Genomic DNA, 17880 nt, shown 5'->3' with positions numbered 1-17880 from the left:
CACCTGAGGGGTTAATTGTGCGGATCACAGCCCCCTGTAAGAGATCAGGTGCTGCCAGGCAGCAGGGGGCCGTTATGTCCACCGTTCTCAGTATATTCTAACTTGAAGCGTCCCCATCACTATGGGAACGCCTCTGTGTTAGAATATACTGTCGGATCTGAGTTTTCACGATCTAACTCAAATCCGATGGTATATTCTAACATAGAGGCGTTCCCATGGTGATGGGGACTCTTCAAGTTAAAATATACCATCGGATTGGAGAAAACTCTGATCCGATGGTATATTAATATTACCCGTACGTGAGGGGGGATTTATTTGATGACCGGCACTGGGGCACATATGAGGGGGCCTTTTATATTATAAAGGGAACTGGGGGCACTTACTCGCTTTCAGGCAGTGATCTCCACTCTGAGTGGAGATTGCAGCCTGAAACCAGCATTTTCACAGTACCGCGCTCCAATTGGTTGGTCTGCATATACCAACCAATTGGAGTGAACGTGGGCAAGGGACCACTCTGATTGGTCTCTTGTCGGCACCCGGTGACGTCACCGGACTGGAGGAGCGGAGCTTAGCGAGATCTCGGCCAGGCTAGTTACCACCCCTCCATACTTTTGCATAATTAGCTAGGATGGCAGTGACGTCACCGGGCTCCCTGAGCAGCGGAAGAGGAAGCTTTCCTCCTCTGCAAGGGACCCGGTACGTCACTGAGTGAAAGAAAACCTTCACTTCCGGCAGAGAATTTATTGGAGCAAAAGGGGGCATTAGAAGTAAGTTCATCAGGTAGGACATGGGTGTTGTTGATGTGGGTGACACTGCAGTACTATAGGACAAAAGGTCCCAAATCCCGAACAACCCCTTTAAACAATAGGTCACGTTCTGTATAGTTTATTTGTTTATATAAAAAAAAGTGGGTCAGCTGGACAACCCCTTTAAGGTGCATTCAGTAGTTGCCTATCCCCATTCCTTGGAACTAGTAGATAACGACCTAACTAAAGCCTCCCATTGGGGTGCATTCACATGACTGTGCTGTGTTTTGCGCTCCACAAATTGAGGATCCACAAAACACAGAGACTGGCTGTGTGCATTCCGCATTTTGAGGAACGAAAATGGCCGGCACTCTATAGAAAATGCCTATATTTTCTTGTCTGTGATTGCTCTATATTTTTTGCGGGGCCACTGAACGGAAGTATGGATGCGGACAGAACATGGCTTCTGTCAGCATCTTTTGCGGCCCCATTGAAATGAATGGGTCATTTTTGCGGAACGAATGCAGACCCATTCATACGGTCGTGTGAATGAGCCCTTATGTAGTATGGTGGTAATATTTGGTAATTAATTCATATTATGTCACACGCAAATGCATAAAATACAAGATGGAAAACAATTGCAGAATTACCTCCTTTATTTAAAGGGTTTCTACCACCAGAAATACCGTTATGTAGCTGACTGACATTAGCGATGCGCTAATATCAGCAGTACATAACAGTGTGCTTTTTACCTTTCTCCCTGTAGCTGTTTTGGTAAAAATAAGCACTTTTACAATATGCTAATGAGCCTCTAGGTGCTATGTGGGCGTAAAATCAGCACCTAGAGGCTTGGTCTACGCAGCCTTTGGCACGCCCAGGTCCTCTGTTCTGCCCGCCCCGCTCCTCTTGATTGATGTGACGGTTCGCAGCAGCGTCGACGAAATCCCGCGCCTGCGCCGTTCACTTCTGTCTTCGGCTCAGTGATTGAATGATGCGCTCCTGGTGCCGGATTCCGCACTGCGCCTGCGCCGACTACGTCACAGTGAGGAAGCCGGCACCAGGAGAGCGGCCTTCACTCACTGCGCCGAAGACAGAAGTGAACGGCGCAGGCGCAGGATTTCGTTAACGCTGCTGTGAACCGTCACATCAATCAAGAGGAGCGGGGCGGGCAGAACAGGGGACCTGGGCGGGATAAAGGGTGAGTAGACGGAGCCTCTAGGTGCTGATTCTACGCCCACATAGCACCTAGAGCCTCATTAGCATATTATAAAAGTGCTTTTTTTTACCAAAACAGCTGCAGGGAGAAAGGTAAAAAACACACTGTTATGTAGTGCTGACATTGGCGCATCGCTAATGTCAGTCAGCCACATAACGGTATTTCTGGTGGTAGAAACCCTTTAATACATGTTCCAGCATGCTAAAAAATATGATGAATTACAAATATTCTGTTCCTATTGTAAAAATATATTTACCTTTTTGGTATAACACCCAAGTGTTGACAATTGTTTTTTGCCAAGACTTGCTGTATTTGTGCTTTATTAAGCATATTTGTTCTGTATTTTATACATCACACAGTTTAGGCGGTTGTACTTCTGGCGATAAGGAAATAACGTCTGATATCTTAGGCCAATGACGCTGTTTGGCTGATTTCCACCTGCTGTTATTACAGATCAGTCCAGGCTGTGTACCTATCACTTGCAGGGTGTGACACAAAGCCAGGGATTGTGCAAAACCACACACGGCCTATTCCTGTTGCATTCTTCCCATTGTCTAAATTGTTTCTAATAACATTTTGTGCAATAAACCATAGGGCTCGTTTACAAAGAATGAAGTCGAGGCCAATGATCGGGAATGAACAGTTCCTTCCTGATCTTTGCCCTCATGCAGCAGTCTTCCGCTCTGTATGGGGATAAACGAGATTGATGACAGGTCATCAATCTCTGATCGGTGAGGGTCCGACCCCGGCACCCCTGCCGATTAGCGGAGTGAAGGCGCTGCTCATATGAGCGCTACTTCCTCTTCAAGATTACACTGCGAATGGTCTCAGAGGCACAGGGGTGAAGTTTAAACGAAACAGGGCTAAGTGTGGGTGGTCTCCATTGCAGATGGAGCAGAGAAAGGACATTTCTGCAGCAGCTAGCTGCCTCCCAAAATGGAAGCAGACAACATTAGACTTTACACTTTTTCCAGACCTGTTCTTTCACTGTAAGGAGATGTGATTGTAGTTATCAGATAGACGAGCGCGGTGGGCGTCAGGGGAAGAGCTGCTAATGTTTAGTAAGAAGGCATGACGTTTTAGTGACCAGCTCGTACACTGTAGGCCATCCCTGTCTCTACGTCTTCTCCTTTGACTGAAGATTAAAATCACGATGTGGGGAATTTATCATTTGCAATGGTTTTTTAGTGTCTGTTTTAAGTCTGTCTTTGCTTGGTGAGGTTGCGCCAAATTTCTGAAATAGTGGACAGTAATAATATGTTTGATGCAAGTGCCATGTGGTGTACACCGGTGTCTGTAAAAGAACTGGGCACGGCCTGGCGTGGAGATGTGTTTTTACATTTTTCTGCAACTTTTTAAGTGTTCTAATCTGTAATCCAGACCTACTTTTCACTCCACTTCTGAAAGCGGCGATGCTCACCAAATTTGACCAAATGTCGCAAAAATAAACACCAAATGTCACATGCTGACATCACTTCAGACATTTTTACAACACAAAACTAGTGTACCAGACTTGTTTAAATGTTCCTCGAAAGCTCTTGTTTATTTCCGAAGTTCTTGCCAAGAACATCTGACGGTCTTAATCTGAGTACTTTGTTTTGTACTGGAAAGGAAGTGGTGCACAATTGTATCCCCATGAACTTCCTCCTCGGAGGCAAATTATTGTGCATCTCAAAACTTAAGGTGCCCACACTCCTTCATCTCCTTCTGCTGCCAGTTATTCCTACTCAGCTGCTGTTGTGTGCGTGTGTTTTCAGTGGTGGGAGGTGGATAAACCACTGGTCAGGGACCCCTCGGGCAGCAGCTTATCTCCTGTGGGAGCATATTGAAATCCAGCTTCCGTTGGGAGTAAGTTGGGACACCTCCACAGGAGATACCTGGCCCATGCACATATTTATAGCTACCTTAAAGGGGTGATCCCATCATAATGATCACTGTTAAATCAGTTAATGATTTGACAGTGATCAGTTTTGTAAATATACTTGATTAACAAATTCCCACCGTTTAGGAGAAAATTCATCCCCACTTACCTTATTGTTGTGACTCGGTCTCCCCTGGTTACGGCCACCGCTCTTCTCCAGAATCCCGATGGTCGCGCATGCTCAGAAGACTTCTTCTTTTCTCCCGGCTGGGCTGCTCGCTGTCCTGAACGCGCACGCTGCCGCGCATGCGCAACGGTGACTTTTTCCCGGCCAGAATAGTACAGAGCTGCGAACGCGCATGCCGGCTCTGTACTATACTGGTCACATGGCGCATGCGCGGCAGCGTGCGCGTTCAGTCCAGCGCGCGGCCCGGCCAGGAGAAGACTTCAATCAAGATGAAGCCCGCCCCCAGCCAGAATCCAGGAAGTGAACGGCGCGGTGGCAGCTGGTAAGTATGAAAAGGGGAAGTGGGATAACCCCTTTAAGATATAGTTGTAAAGAACAGATATCTTATGCAGTATATTCTTTACAATTGTATTAATTGAGCAATTTTTTTATTTATTTTTTATACTAATGATGAGTTATAATACTTACTTCTGGCATTCCTTCCTGCAGTAAAGACGCCCGAGGTCAGGTTAGTCCATAGTTGTTGTGAGCCTACTCATGGTTTCCCTTAGGCCTCATGCACACAGCCGTTGCCCGGCCGTGGCCGTATTTATTTACTTATTTATTTTCAGCACTTGTATAGCGCTACTATATTCCGCAGCGCTTTACAGACATTAGCATCCAACTGTCTCCGATGGGGCTCACAATCTAAGGTTCCTATCAGTAGGTCTCTGGAGTGTGGGAGGAAACCGGAGTACCCGGAGGAAACCCACACAAACACAGGGAGAACATACAAACTCCATGCAGATGATGTCCTTGGTCGGATTCGATTGCGGCCCGCATTCAGCGGGTGCGCAATACACGAGCATCGGCCGTGTACACTTCGCATCACGGATGCGGACCTATTCATTTGAACCGCAAATTGCAGTCCTCAATGCACGCGACGGCTGTGTTCATGAGGCCTTAGGGCTGGGCGATTTAATCGAGAAGAAAGACGAAACCGACTATTAGCCTGATTAACTGACTGCACTTTGATTTATGTTTTTATTTTTTTTTCAGTTCAATTTTTTTGTGACGTTATATTGGGGCCGGTCTCCTTAACCCATTCGCGACCTCCGCCGTGTGCACGGCGTAAGTCACATGTTTAAACACGGCCATGCCTGAAAGGTTTCTGCTGTTTCAAACAGCAGAGAACCACAGCACATGTATGCAATCTGCCATATGGCTGATCGCATACATTTCACCCCTCAGATGCTGTAGTCAAATGTGACTATGGCATCTGAGCAGTCCGTAAGCAGGAGCCGCGCACTCCCGCTGTACAAATAGCCCAAAGCAGGTGTGGGCAGCTACTAGTGAAATATACCAATACAGGCCACTAGGTGGCAGCACTGTATGGAAAATGAAGTGTTCAATGATGGCTATATAGCCGTCAGTGAACACAATGGTCTAATGATTGCCAGTTAGTCATCCCTGGTGAATTAAAAAAGTTAAAAAAAAAAAAAAAAGTTTGGGAAAAAATCTAAAACTTCAAGTCACCTTGTCCCCAAAATCAAAATACTTAACGAATAAAAACAATACACATCATGGCCATTGCCGCATGCAAAAACGCCCATAGCCCAAACGCCCGTGGCTGCGGACAAGAATAGAACATGCTTTTTTTATTTTTGTGGGGCCGCGTAATGGAAGTGCGGATGCGGACAGCACGTGGTGGTGCTGTCCGCATCTTTTGCGACCCCATTGAAGATGAATGGGTCCACCCCTTCCGCAAAATTGCGAAACGGATGTGGACCCATTATGCAGACGTGTGAATGGCCCCTTAGTTATGGTCCGTGGTAGCAGAATCCATAACGGAAACTGTTGCTGATCCTTGCCGTATGCCTTCACATGCAGTAGATTTTGTTGCAGAATGATGCGTGCAGAAATCCATGCGTTTGCCATATGCAGCAGAATCTGCCACCTTTGAAGGCTCCCTGATGCGATGGAGTATTATTTTGTTTTGTAGTTCAACTTGCAGCTGAGGGTTTGTTACAATGTATTAAGGCCCCCATACTCCTAAGATAAAAATTGGACCGAACCTGCCAGTTTGGCCACTAGCTTATGTGTATGGGTTAAGAAACTTCAAGCTGTTGCGTTAACATGTCCAGTCCTTTTGAAGAGAGATAAGCTATCACCTGAGGACCCTGGCAGCAGCTCTTCCGCTGGCATCAAAAGCTTGTTTGGCCAGGCAGAGTGTGCATGGAGATGAGATGTCAGGAGGAATAGCTGTCCGCTCAATGACAGCAGTGGAGGGTGTATGAGCACCTTCAGGCCTCATGCACAAGACCATATGAATGTTGCTGTCCGCACATTGCGGATCAGAAAAAATACAGATAGCGTCTGTTGCATCCGCATTTTTTTTACTTTAATGGCACTGTGGTCCACATTTTGCGGCCAAGTATAGGACGTGTTCTATGTTTGTGTTGAACAGACATACGGATGCAGAAAGCACGCAGGTCAACCATACACATTAGATGTATGTTGCCTGAGCCACCTAATTTTGGCAGGACTGGTTGACCATCTAATATGTATGCGGGCCTCCCAAATCTTAACTGATGACAGTGGTCGGAAGAGAGAGGGGTCAGGCATGTTGGATTTCAACATGCCCAAGGCCCCATTCACACGTCCGCAAAAGGGTCCGCACCTGTTCCGCAATTTTGCCGTACGGGTGTGGACCTATTTATTCTCTATGGGCCCGGACGTGAAGCAGGGAGCACACTATGTGCTCTCCGCTTCAGCATTTGCAGAGCGCGGCCCCGAACAAGAATAGGCATTTCTATAGTGGGTGCCAGCCGGGTGTGTTGCGGATCCGCAATTTGTGGGTCCGCAACACACCAAGGACGTGTGAATGGACCCTAATTCTTTCATTCCTTGAGTCCTAATCCACCTTCCAGATGTGGCCGACAGTGGCTTTCTCCCCTCTCCCGTTAAGAATACATACATACATGTTTGGCGCAGCTTAATACATTTTAACAAAAAGTGATCAATACTAGGTCAAAGTGGGTTTGCCAACTTGTATGTAACACTATACATTTTTACTTTGCCGATAGCAAAGTTCTTGAAACCGGCGAGGAAGCAGAAAATGTACATTTAAAATGTTCCAGAACTTTCCATTTTACAATACTGTGTATTTGAATGCGCAATGGTGGAACAAACAGCTCCAACTAGCTGGATATGGCCTTGTTCACATATGGTGCAGTATTTCATGCAGTACTGGATTAGAGAGAAGAACCAAGTCTTATATTTATTTTTTCTCTGTCCAGCATCCATTCCAGGATTTTTGTTAGAACTCATGAAAAACTGCATGGTATTTTATGAGCATGGCTCGCACTCTGTGCATTGCATGACGTTTCAAAATCACACGCCATCGTGGTCACGAAGCCTAATGTCCTATTCACGCACATTAAAGTCTCTTAGTCCGTGAAGTCCATGGATACAACACGGATGCCATTCGTGTGTGCTCCGTGGTTTTCACAGACCATTGATTGGAGATGCTCTGGAATTTTATTTTCATGGAACACTGAGGACAAAAAATGCACGGACGTGCGAATGAAAAAAAATTAAGAAAGAAATAAAAAATTGATCTGTCACCTCTGATGACATGTATGTTTTAGAGCTCATGCACGTGAACCTATTTTTAGTCCGCATCCGATCCGCATTTTTTGTGGGTCATATGCGGACCTGTTCACTTTTTTCTGACTGCAAAAGATGCGTGTGCTGTCCGCATCTGTATGTCCATTCCATGCCATCCACAAAAATATAGAACATGTCCTATTCTTTCCTCATTACAGACAAGGATAGGACTGTTCTATTGTGAGTCAGACGTTCCATTACGCAAAATGCAGAATGCACACAGCCGGTATCCGTATTTTGCGGTGCGGAAATCAAACTACGGTTGTGTGCATGAGCCCTTAGTAAATTATTCCACAGGACCGTTCTGGAGCATCTATTCTTATCATTCTAGGTTGTGCTGCAAATGTGTAATAAAACTGTGATTAACCAGAGATCTATTCTCGTGCAGCTATGAGAGTGGGGAGGCCGCTGTCGGTGACAGCAGGGCCCTCAATACAGAAGGCAGGTATGCTGTTTTTTTTACTGTTCCCACCTTTCTCTTCACTGCATACACAGCATTTTTGCTGCAGTCCTAATAATATGATCGGCACAATCTTCTGGATCTCAGCAGACCCAGATCAGCTTTGCAGTGAGGCCGCACAGCCTTGTGCAACAGCTCTGGGGGTTGCATTCCCCCTATAACTGCAGCTAATTACAGGAGAAATCAGCAATCTAGAATATATGTTAGATGTCCCCCAAAGGTTACAAAATGTAAAGTAAAAAATAAAGACAAAATAAAAAAAATTCAAGCACATTAAAAAAAATGCCACCATACAGCAGCTTCTAGCCCAGTCCCCAGCGACCATCACTGATGCACCCTGTATCAAAACGACCGTTCTTAAAAGGGGACATTGTTTAAAAAAATATTTTAGTTGCACGTTGTGCTATTAACCATAGGCAATCAATATTAAAATCCTGGAATACCCATGGAAGTAAATATTCTATTTTATAGTTACATTATTGAACATAATTATCAGTATGTCATTGAACATGGAACACTTATAGGTTTCCTTTTCACTTATGACATTAGCACTTCTTTACTACCGTTCAGTGTAAAAAATTTAAATAAATTCCACTGCTATATAGACACAACATGAACGTATTTTATTTTTCTTTATGATGCACCTTTGTTAAAGGGGTTCTCCCATCCTGCAGTTTCCACAGCGATATGGGACTGGACTAAGTGGTCAAGCTTAAAGGGATTCTGTCACCAAGCTTAAAGGGATTCTGTCACCTGGATTTTAGTGACAGAGCTTTTAACATCACATCAGTCTGCTCCAGGGTGGATTTGATTTAAATCTAAATGATTTAAATCACTAGTCAGTAAGGCTTGATTTAAATCATAGTTTTCTACATAAAGACTAATTCTTGCTACTATAACTTATAATATGCAAGTAGATGAAGATTTAAACAACTTTTCATATTAGTTTGATTAGGTTGATTCTGCATTCATAGGTTTGTAGAAGTTAGGCTTAAGGTATTTTTCTCAACTCTGTTCATGTTATAACATTTTTGCTGTGAAGAAGAGGCATGTGATCTCTGCTGAGTCAAATTCAGTTTTGAGAACTGCAAAAGTAAACCAAGCATCTGTGATAATATCTTGTAGGCAGAGAAACTGCCCAATAATCTTACAAAAACCTCTGGAAGAGCATGACATTGTGAATGGATTAATGGAATTTATTTACCAAAAAAATTACACCTATAGAAACATAGAATGTCTCTGCAGATAAGAACCATTTGGCCCATCTAGTCTGCCCAATATACTGAATACTATGGCCCTATATTATATGAAGGATGTCCTTATGCCTATCCCATGCATGCTTAAACTCCTTCACTGTATTTGCAGCTACCACTTCTGCAGGAAGGCTATTCCCTGCATCCACTACTCTCTCAGTAAAGTAATACTTCCTGATATTACTTTTAAACCTTTGCCCCTCTAATTTAAAACTATGTCCTCTTGTAGCAGTTTTTCTTCTTTTAAATATTCTCTCCTTTTACCTTGTTGATTCCCTTTATGTATTTAAAAGTTTCTATCATATCCCCTCTGTCTCGTCTTTCTTCCAAGCTATACATGTTAAGGTCCTTTAATATTTCCTGGTAAGTTTTATCCTGCAATCCATGTACCAGTTTAGTAGCTCTTCTCTGAACTCTCTCCAAAGTATCAATATCCTTCTGGAGATATGGTCTCCAGTACTGAGCACAATACTCCAAATGAGGTCTCACTAGTGCTCTGTAGAGCGGCATGAGCACCTCCCTCTTTCTACTGGTAATGCCTCTCCCTATACACCCAAGCATTCTGCTAGCATTTCCTGCTGCTCTGTGACATTGTCTGCCTATCTTTAAGTCTTCTGAAATAATGACCCCTAAATCCCTTTCCTCAGATACCGAGATTAGTACTGTATCACTGATTATATATTCTGCTCTTGGGTTTTTACGCCCCAGGTGCATTATCTTGCACTTATCAACATTAAATTTTAGTTGCCAGATTTTTGACCATTCCTCTAGTTTTCCTAAATCCTTTTCCATTTGGTGTATCCCTCCAGGAACATCAACCCTGTTACAAATCTTTGTCATCAGAAAAAAGACACACCTTACCATCGAGGCCTTCTGCAATATATATTAAACAATATGGGTCCCAGAACAGATCCCTGAGGTACCCCACTGGTAACAAGACCTTGGTCTGAATATACTCCATTGACTACAACCCTCTGTTGTCTGTCCCTCAGCCACTGCCTAATCCATTCAACAATATGGGAGTCTACGTACAGCCTTATTCTACATAATTAAAAAACTAATCTTTATTTCATGATGGAATAACCTTTTGGATGGTAATATATTTTCCTCAAAAAGCATTTTATATTAAAAAAAAAAATCATCTGATTTAAATCCAAAAAATCTGATTTAAATCCAAAAAATCTGATTTAAATCCAAAAAATCTGATTTAAATCCAAAAAATCTGATTTAAATCCAAAAAATCTGATTTAAATCCAAAAAATCTGATTATTATTTTTTTTAAATCATTGATTTTTATCCACCCTGGTCTGCTCGTTTTGTATTAAAATATACTAGTATTACTACCCTAAGCGTTGTCCTTTTGTTTAGAAAATCACTTTTATTAATATGGTAACTACCTGAGTAAGGTGCCCAAGGGGCTGTCCCTCCGCCCCACTGCTAATTTATTCACTCCTCATTGCCGGCTGGCGCATGTGCCGTGCGTCCTGTGAGGCCGATTCCAGGCGCTGACATGTGTATCCACAGCGCATGTGCGAGATTATGGCTCAGCGAACGCATTCAGTGGATACACATGTCAGCGCCTGGAATCGGCCTCACAGGACGCACTGCACATGCGCCAGCCGGCAATGAGGAGTGAATAAATTAGCAGTGGGGCGGTGCTGGGCTCCAGGAGAAGGGGGGGCGGCCCCTTGGGCACCTTACTCAGGTAATTACCATATTAATAAAAGTGATTTTCTAGACAAAGGACAACACTTAGGGTAGTAATACTAGTATATTTTAATACAAAACGAGCAGACTGATGTGATGATGTTAAAAGCTCTGTCACTAAAATCCAGGTGACAGAATCCCTTTAAGGAAAAAGCCCAGCTATTTCCATAACTCCCTTAAAGTGAATGGCAGCTACACAAACAGCGTAGTGGAAAAAGCTAGGCTGCTTCCGTAATTCTGGAAGCGGAAACGGTAAGATGGAGAACCCCTTTTAACCTTCTAATTCTCATTTTGAAAGACAACAAAAAAGGAGTAAACCAAAATCGTCTACGTCTCTAAGCTGCAGCAATTGTACTCTTTTTGAAAATTGAAATAGAATTCTATTTTTTTGTCTGCAACAAATATGAAGTGTTCTTTCAAGCTTTATTAACCTATTTATTTATTTTTTATGACAGGACAACTTCATCCCCCAACCAATATAGCATTTGGAATGAATGGAAACTTTTGTCTCTTTTGGAAATGGACACCAGCAGATAGAACTGCAAACTGTACGTTAGAGTACAAAACTGAGATTTTACCATCCGTTGTCAATTCGGTAATTTTATTTGTTTTAATACTTTTGTGTCTTTTGTTCTTTATTTACCTGCTATCATTTAATGGGTAATGCATTCAATGAAATTCATATCTATAGAGCCAACAGACCCCACAGCACTTCACAGTTTGCCGTAGATGATTTCCCAAAAATATTGTAAAAGCACTGCTTGTACCATCTTTGAGATTTCTTATCAATAGTTGGAAAACTACAAAGTAAAAAAAAAAAAAAGTATGAATAAAACACAAAAATTAAGAGTCTATCATCACAATCTGGCTTATCGTTTCAAATAGGTCATGTGTGGCACCTAGCCAAGATGAAATACAGGACACAGGATATGAATAGTCATAGCTGTAATAAGCACATGACATGTACTGTAATAAACAATGTAATGAAAGCCAGAAATGTAACCATACTGAAAAGTAGTGTTAACAGGGTAGCATTAGTACATCATACATAATGAAGAAAATGAAGTGACATGGTACACACAGCTACTAAACAGGCAAATAAAATCCCAACCATGAAGTACATAACAATAGAAAGGAAAAGGTTGCATAGAAAGGAGGATTTATACAGACCGCGGTTAAAGGGGTTGTCTGCTTTTTTTTCCCTTCTATTTATGACCTATCCTCGTCCAATATAAGTGAATGGGGACGCCATACTTGTAATTACACCTGTTCACCACTGCACTTGCTGCGGCGAGCAGGTAAACATGTATGAGCTATCGGCTGATAAGTCATCAATGGTAAAAAAGCAGACAACCCCTTTAACACCATGCCCCAATGCTCATTTCGCCACTGCAGAAAACTTTTGCGAAATGTGTGTTTGTGTGAAGGGTGCCATATTGTTAAGGTGAGTAACGTTGTTTTTTGTGCATAAAGGCTTAAAGGGGCTGTCGCATTACAACTACTTATCCCCTATCCGACCACTGAGGTCCCATACTTTGCGTTGGACTGGAGCAGCAGAAACGCCTGTGCGTCTGCCAGTCCATTCAAGTCCATGGGACTGCCCGAGATTGCCCAGTGCAAGTAAAGTGTATTGAAATCCCATTGACACAATGCAACGGAAAATGCAGTATTTTTTTTAGTGTCCCGTGAGCATCTGAAGATTTCCATTTGCATTAAAGGGATTCTGTCATGACATTTTAGGCCTATAACCTAAACATATGGCCAGGTCCGTCCAAATAGCATGAATCCGAAACTGTACTTATTAAATCTGCCTGTGGCTCTATTAGCACATAAAACAGGTTTTTATAACCTGTCATTCACCTACCTAAGGTGCCCAAGGGGACGTCGCTTCATACAGGGTTCCCAGCGCCGCGTTCCCAGTTGAAATCGCCGCCTTCCTCACCTCAGCCCCGCCTCCGCAATCGTCCAGTCCCTCTGCCAGATCCCGCGCGTGCGCACTAGGCATAACCTGAGGGACCGGACGATTGCCGAGGCGGGGCTGAGGTGAGGAAGGCGGCACTATAGACAGGGAGGGCGGCGATTTCTAGTGGGAAGGCGGCGCTGGACACAAGACTGAGATGGCTGCAGCCCTGCCCCCTGTATGAAGTGACGTCCCCTTGGGCACCTTAGGTAGGTGAATGACAGGTTATAAAAACCTGTTTTATATGCTAATAGAGCCACAGGCACATTTAATAAGTACAGTTTGGCGCCACTAACCATTGCACCACCATCTGCTCCTGAAATACGCCTAATAGGCGCGTTTCAGCTTAATAAATAACCCGCTCCATGTTTTTACTGTACGCTACCCTTCCTGTGTATTATATAGATCCAGCTAATGGTAAAGTTTTTTTTTTTTGTTTTTTTTTTAAGTTAATCACTTTTCTTGTAATATTTTTCAGGTGCCTGAAGGGATTCATAAACATCCGCATTATTCAAAGTTTTTCGATACTAGAGTTGACTTGAACAAAAACCTCACCTTAAAGGTTCACACAGAATGCGGCAATAGAGCAAGTGAGGCTATTACTTTTACATCTCCACTGGCAGCAGGTAAGAAGTCATATACAGTATTCACGGACCAGCCGTAACCTTAAAATAATATTGTGTACTTTCCCCTCATGCCACCACACCACTTTTGATACATGGAGGGGTGGACTCCACAAGACCTCTGAAGGTACCTGTGGCATATATTTCCAAGACATTGGCAGCAGATCCTTTAAAGGGGTTGTCCAGCAAAAAATATTCATAAACATTTTTCAAAGGAGCACCTGGATCTGAATACATGCACGAGTTTGGATGCATTTAAAAATTCAGTATAGCCATTGAGTTATTCGATAAAATCTATCTGTATAGCACCACCGGCTGTTTGCTCCTTTTTCTAATTTCTCTGTCCTTCTCATTGAGATGGAGGCACATGTCAGTTCCATCCTTCATCTGCCACCAGCTGCAGTAGAAAAGACGCATCCTATAGTACGTGACAGTACCTTTCTAACAAAGCTAGAACCAGCCCTGTATATCACATGGATCCCGAGATCTCCCCATTTATTGCTCGAATTGTTCTGCTAGATTTTTTTTCAAGATGGCAGCTCTGCTTCAGCTCTCTCCCGATTTACAGCTCAGTGGGCGTAACTGTCCAAAGATTCCAACAGTATATCCGGCTTTTGAAGGATGGTACTGAGCATGTGCCTCCAACTTAGGGATGTTACTGAAGTAGACGGAGAAGTAAGGAAAAGACCAAACGGCAGATGCTGCTCTACGGATATATTTTATTAAATAACTCAGTGACTTTACTAAAATTTTACACAAAAGTATTCAGATCAAGGTGCTGGTTTGAAAAATGTAGACTATTTTGTAGACAAAACACATCTATAGACTTTAATAGACCAGACTTATGTCTTATCTGGGTGTCATGCATCCAAGGATTTATTTTATTTTATTATTATTATTATTATTATTATTATTATTATTATTATTATTATTATAAAGCATAGCTGATTATGTTTGTCTATATTGCAATCTGTCCATATGAGATTCAGTTGTTGGTGATGTGTAGATCTTTACTAGTCCCTTCACATCCGTAAATGCATTACCGTATAAATAACATAATCCTAGTTTGCCTTGATTTACAGGCAGTCCAGGAAATATGGTGAGAAACATGACTTGTGTTTGGCACTATAAGGAATATGTGAATTGCACATGGCAACCCGGAGAAGAGGCTCGACTCGGTGTTAATTACAGCTTGCATTACTGGTAGGCAATTTATGATTAATAATTATTACATACTAGATGTGAAAACAAGACTGAAGGTGCTGATCTGCTCATGTGTAGTGGATAAGGTTCCAGAAGGGGTAACTGCTCCTGTGTGGTTGGATGGAACCATGGAACCATAAAAGCACCTATTGCAACATTACTTTCCTAAGGGTGGGTTCACATCACGTTTTTACTATCCTTTTAACGTATACGTATACGTTAAACGGATGCCTCAGTGGCATCTGTTCACCATAGAGTTCCATTGTAAAAAAATAAAATAAAAATGTGATGTTATTTAACCGGACTCTGCAGGGTGCAAGTACGTGGTGTGCTGCGTTTTTGTATCCTTTTTTTTCCTAACGTGCAAGTCAAACGGAGGCATAAAAATGTAATGTGAACCCACCCTTACACAGGCACTGTCATAGGGATATACAGTCCTGATCAAAAGTTTAAGACCACTTGAAAAATGGCAAAAAATCATATTTAGCATGGCTGGATCCTAACAAGGTTCCAAGTAGAGCTTCAACATGCAACAAGAATAAATGGGAGTGAGACAAAACATTTTTTGAGCATTCAATTTAATGAAAACAACGAATAAACGGAAACAGGCTGTTTTTCAGCTGATCAAAGGTTTAGGACCACACCTCCCCAAAAAAACTAAACCCCCCCCCCAAAACAGAAATCCAACTTCCAAACATGAACTCAGTAATAAGTAGCTCCGCCATTATTGTTTATCACTTCAAAAATTTGTTTCGCCATGCTTGATGCAAGCGTTTCCATGAGGTGAGTGGGAACATTTCTCCAAGTGGTGAAGACGGCCGCACGAAGGCCATCTACTGTCTGGAACTGTTGTCCATATTTGTAAACTTCCCTTGCCATCCATCCCCTAAGGTTCTCAATTGGATTTTGATCAGGGGAACACGCAGGATGGGCCAAAAGAGTGATATTATTCTCCTGGAAGAAGTCCCTTGTCCTGCGGGCATTGTGTACTGTAGCGTTGTCCTGTTGAAAAACCTAGTCGTTGCCACACAGACGAGGACCCTCAGTCATGAGAAATGCTCTCTGCAACATCTGGACATAGCCAGCGGCCGTTTGTCGCCCCTGCACTTCCTGAAGCTCCATTGTTCCACTGAAGGAAAAAGCACCCACAGACCATTATGGCGCCCCCTCAACTGTGGCATGTAGAAAACATCTCAGGTGGGATCTGCTTGTCATGCCAGTAACGTTGGAAACAATCAGGACCATCAAGGTTAAATTTTTTCTCATCAGAGAATAAAACTTTCTTCCACCTTTTGAATGTCCCATGTTTGGTGCTCTCTTACAAAGTCCAAACGAGCAGTTCTGTGGCGTTCAAGGAGACGAGGTCTTTGAAGAAGTTTTTTGTTTTTGAAGCCCTTCAGTCTCAGATGCCGTCTGATGGTTATGGGGCTGCAGTCAGCACCAGTAAGGGCCTTAATTTGGGTCGAGGATCGTCCAGTGTATTGACGGACAGCCAATTGGATCCTCCGGCTCAGTGCTGATGAAATTTTTTTGGGTCTTCCACTTGACTTTTTCCATAACCCTCCAGGATCATTTAAGAAATTCCAAATTACTGTCTTACTGCGTCCCACCCAGGGCCGGTTCTAGGTGAAATGGGGCCTTGGGGCGAAAAACAATAAGGGGGCCCCCGCATGACACTTGATGACTTTTACAGAAGAAACTGGATATTGTGTGGCACAGTGTATGCTATATGTGTATAACATAAACATATTTCATATGAAAACTTACAATTGCTTGGCTTGGCCCTTGGGGATCTCGGGCACCACTTCAACACTTTGGCCGGGAGCTCGGTGGAGCTGATGTTGTGTTTATCCTAATGACGAAATGTACTGATCCCCTAGGGGACAAAGGGGTAAAACTTAACATTTAATGCTATATCTAAAAAAGTGAAGCACTAACATAAATCACCAGCCCAGAGGGCCTCTAAACAGACTAACATAAAGACAGCCCAATGGGGCCAGGACACACAAACACTAATAGGTAACACAGATGGGAAGCAAACAAAAAGGAACGTTCTCACCCATCAGATGCTGTAGGCGTAGATGGTGTAGTCACTTGAGTGCATGCAGCCTCCCATGCGATGGATTACATTGATGTGTTACCGTACGGAGATGATTCCAACATAAAAACCTCAGCAAAGGCAGGAGACGGGAGCATGAAATCCCTAATGAACCCTGGTGAAGGGGCAGGGACTAGATGACCCTACCTGCCTATACGAGGTACTTTCCCCACTAGGAGCGTCCCCGTCCGGATACCTATCGCTAATAGCTGGTGGAATCCCTAGTACACCCTATAAAGATAGACTCCCGACGTGTCACGTTTTCATTCAGGACGAACTCATCAGGGGAGATGTACAAATGCAATGCCAGGCTGAGGGTGAAGCCTGCATTGCAAAAAAACAAAAAGTGGGGGAAAGGGGGAAAGCGTGGTATCCCTAAGGGACATCAGGTGCGAATTTATCAGGCAGGCGAATGATTTACGCGTTAGGTTTCGTCAGTGAGGCTATCCAGACAAAGTCTTGAGGAGAGCCTTTAGATCGGCACTTCATGAGAATAGAACGACTCTCCTTACTCCTAAATCCAATCAAGTGCAGACTACTAAGTTAATTAACTAAGTTAATTCGCCCAATTACTACATTTGATAGGGCTGCAGGTGAGATTCGCAAGATCTTTCGGAAAAATTGGGGAATTCTTTTACTGGATCCTGATTTGAGAGAGGTGGTGGGCGAATACCCACACCTCACTTACTGTCGCGGGCGTAGTCTCCGCAACAGATTAGTCTCCAGTGAATTTATTCCGCCTACCCCGACTGATTCTACATGGTTAAAATCTAATGTCAAGGGTTGCTATAGGTGCAGTGGCTGCATTGCCTGCACACATTTGTGTACCGGGAAGACGTTTCGCAGCACTGTTACTGGCAAGGAATATTCTATTCATCATTTTATTAATTGTCGCACCCGTGGGGTGATAAATCTCCT

At 43.3% G+C, this 17880-nt stretch overlaps 1 protein-coding gene across 2 annotated transcripts in view; it reads left to right on the top strand.

The window, feature by feature from the left end:
• The window catches only part of LOC120977928 (interleukin-13 receptor subunit alpha-1-like), an 83914-nt gene that overhangs the window by 26234 nt on the left and 39800 nt on the right, over positions 1-17880 (top strand). The window contains exons 2-4 of one of the 2 annotated variants that reach the window (XM_040406097.1): positions 11534-11673; positions 13517-13664; positions 14744-14864. In XM_040406097.1, the coding sequence (XP_040262031.1) occupies positions 11534-11673; positions 13517-13664; positions 14744-14864 (409 nt within the window). The remainder of the gene's footprint in view (positions 1-11533; positions 11674-13516; positions 13665-14743; positions 14865-17880) is intronic. The other variant, XM_040406098.1, reaches the window with a different exon arrangement.

Source organism: Bufo bufo, chromosome 8, assembly GCF_905171765.1.
Source record: "Bufo bufo chromosome 8, aBufBuf1.1, whole genome shotgun sequence".
Taxonomy (NCBI): domain Eukaryota; kingdom Metazoa; phylum Chordata; class Amphibia; order Anura; family Bufonidae; genus Bufo; species Bufo bufo.
Note: the sequence above shows the minus strand (reverse complement) of the source record. Positions and strands in the feature narration are given on the sequence as shown.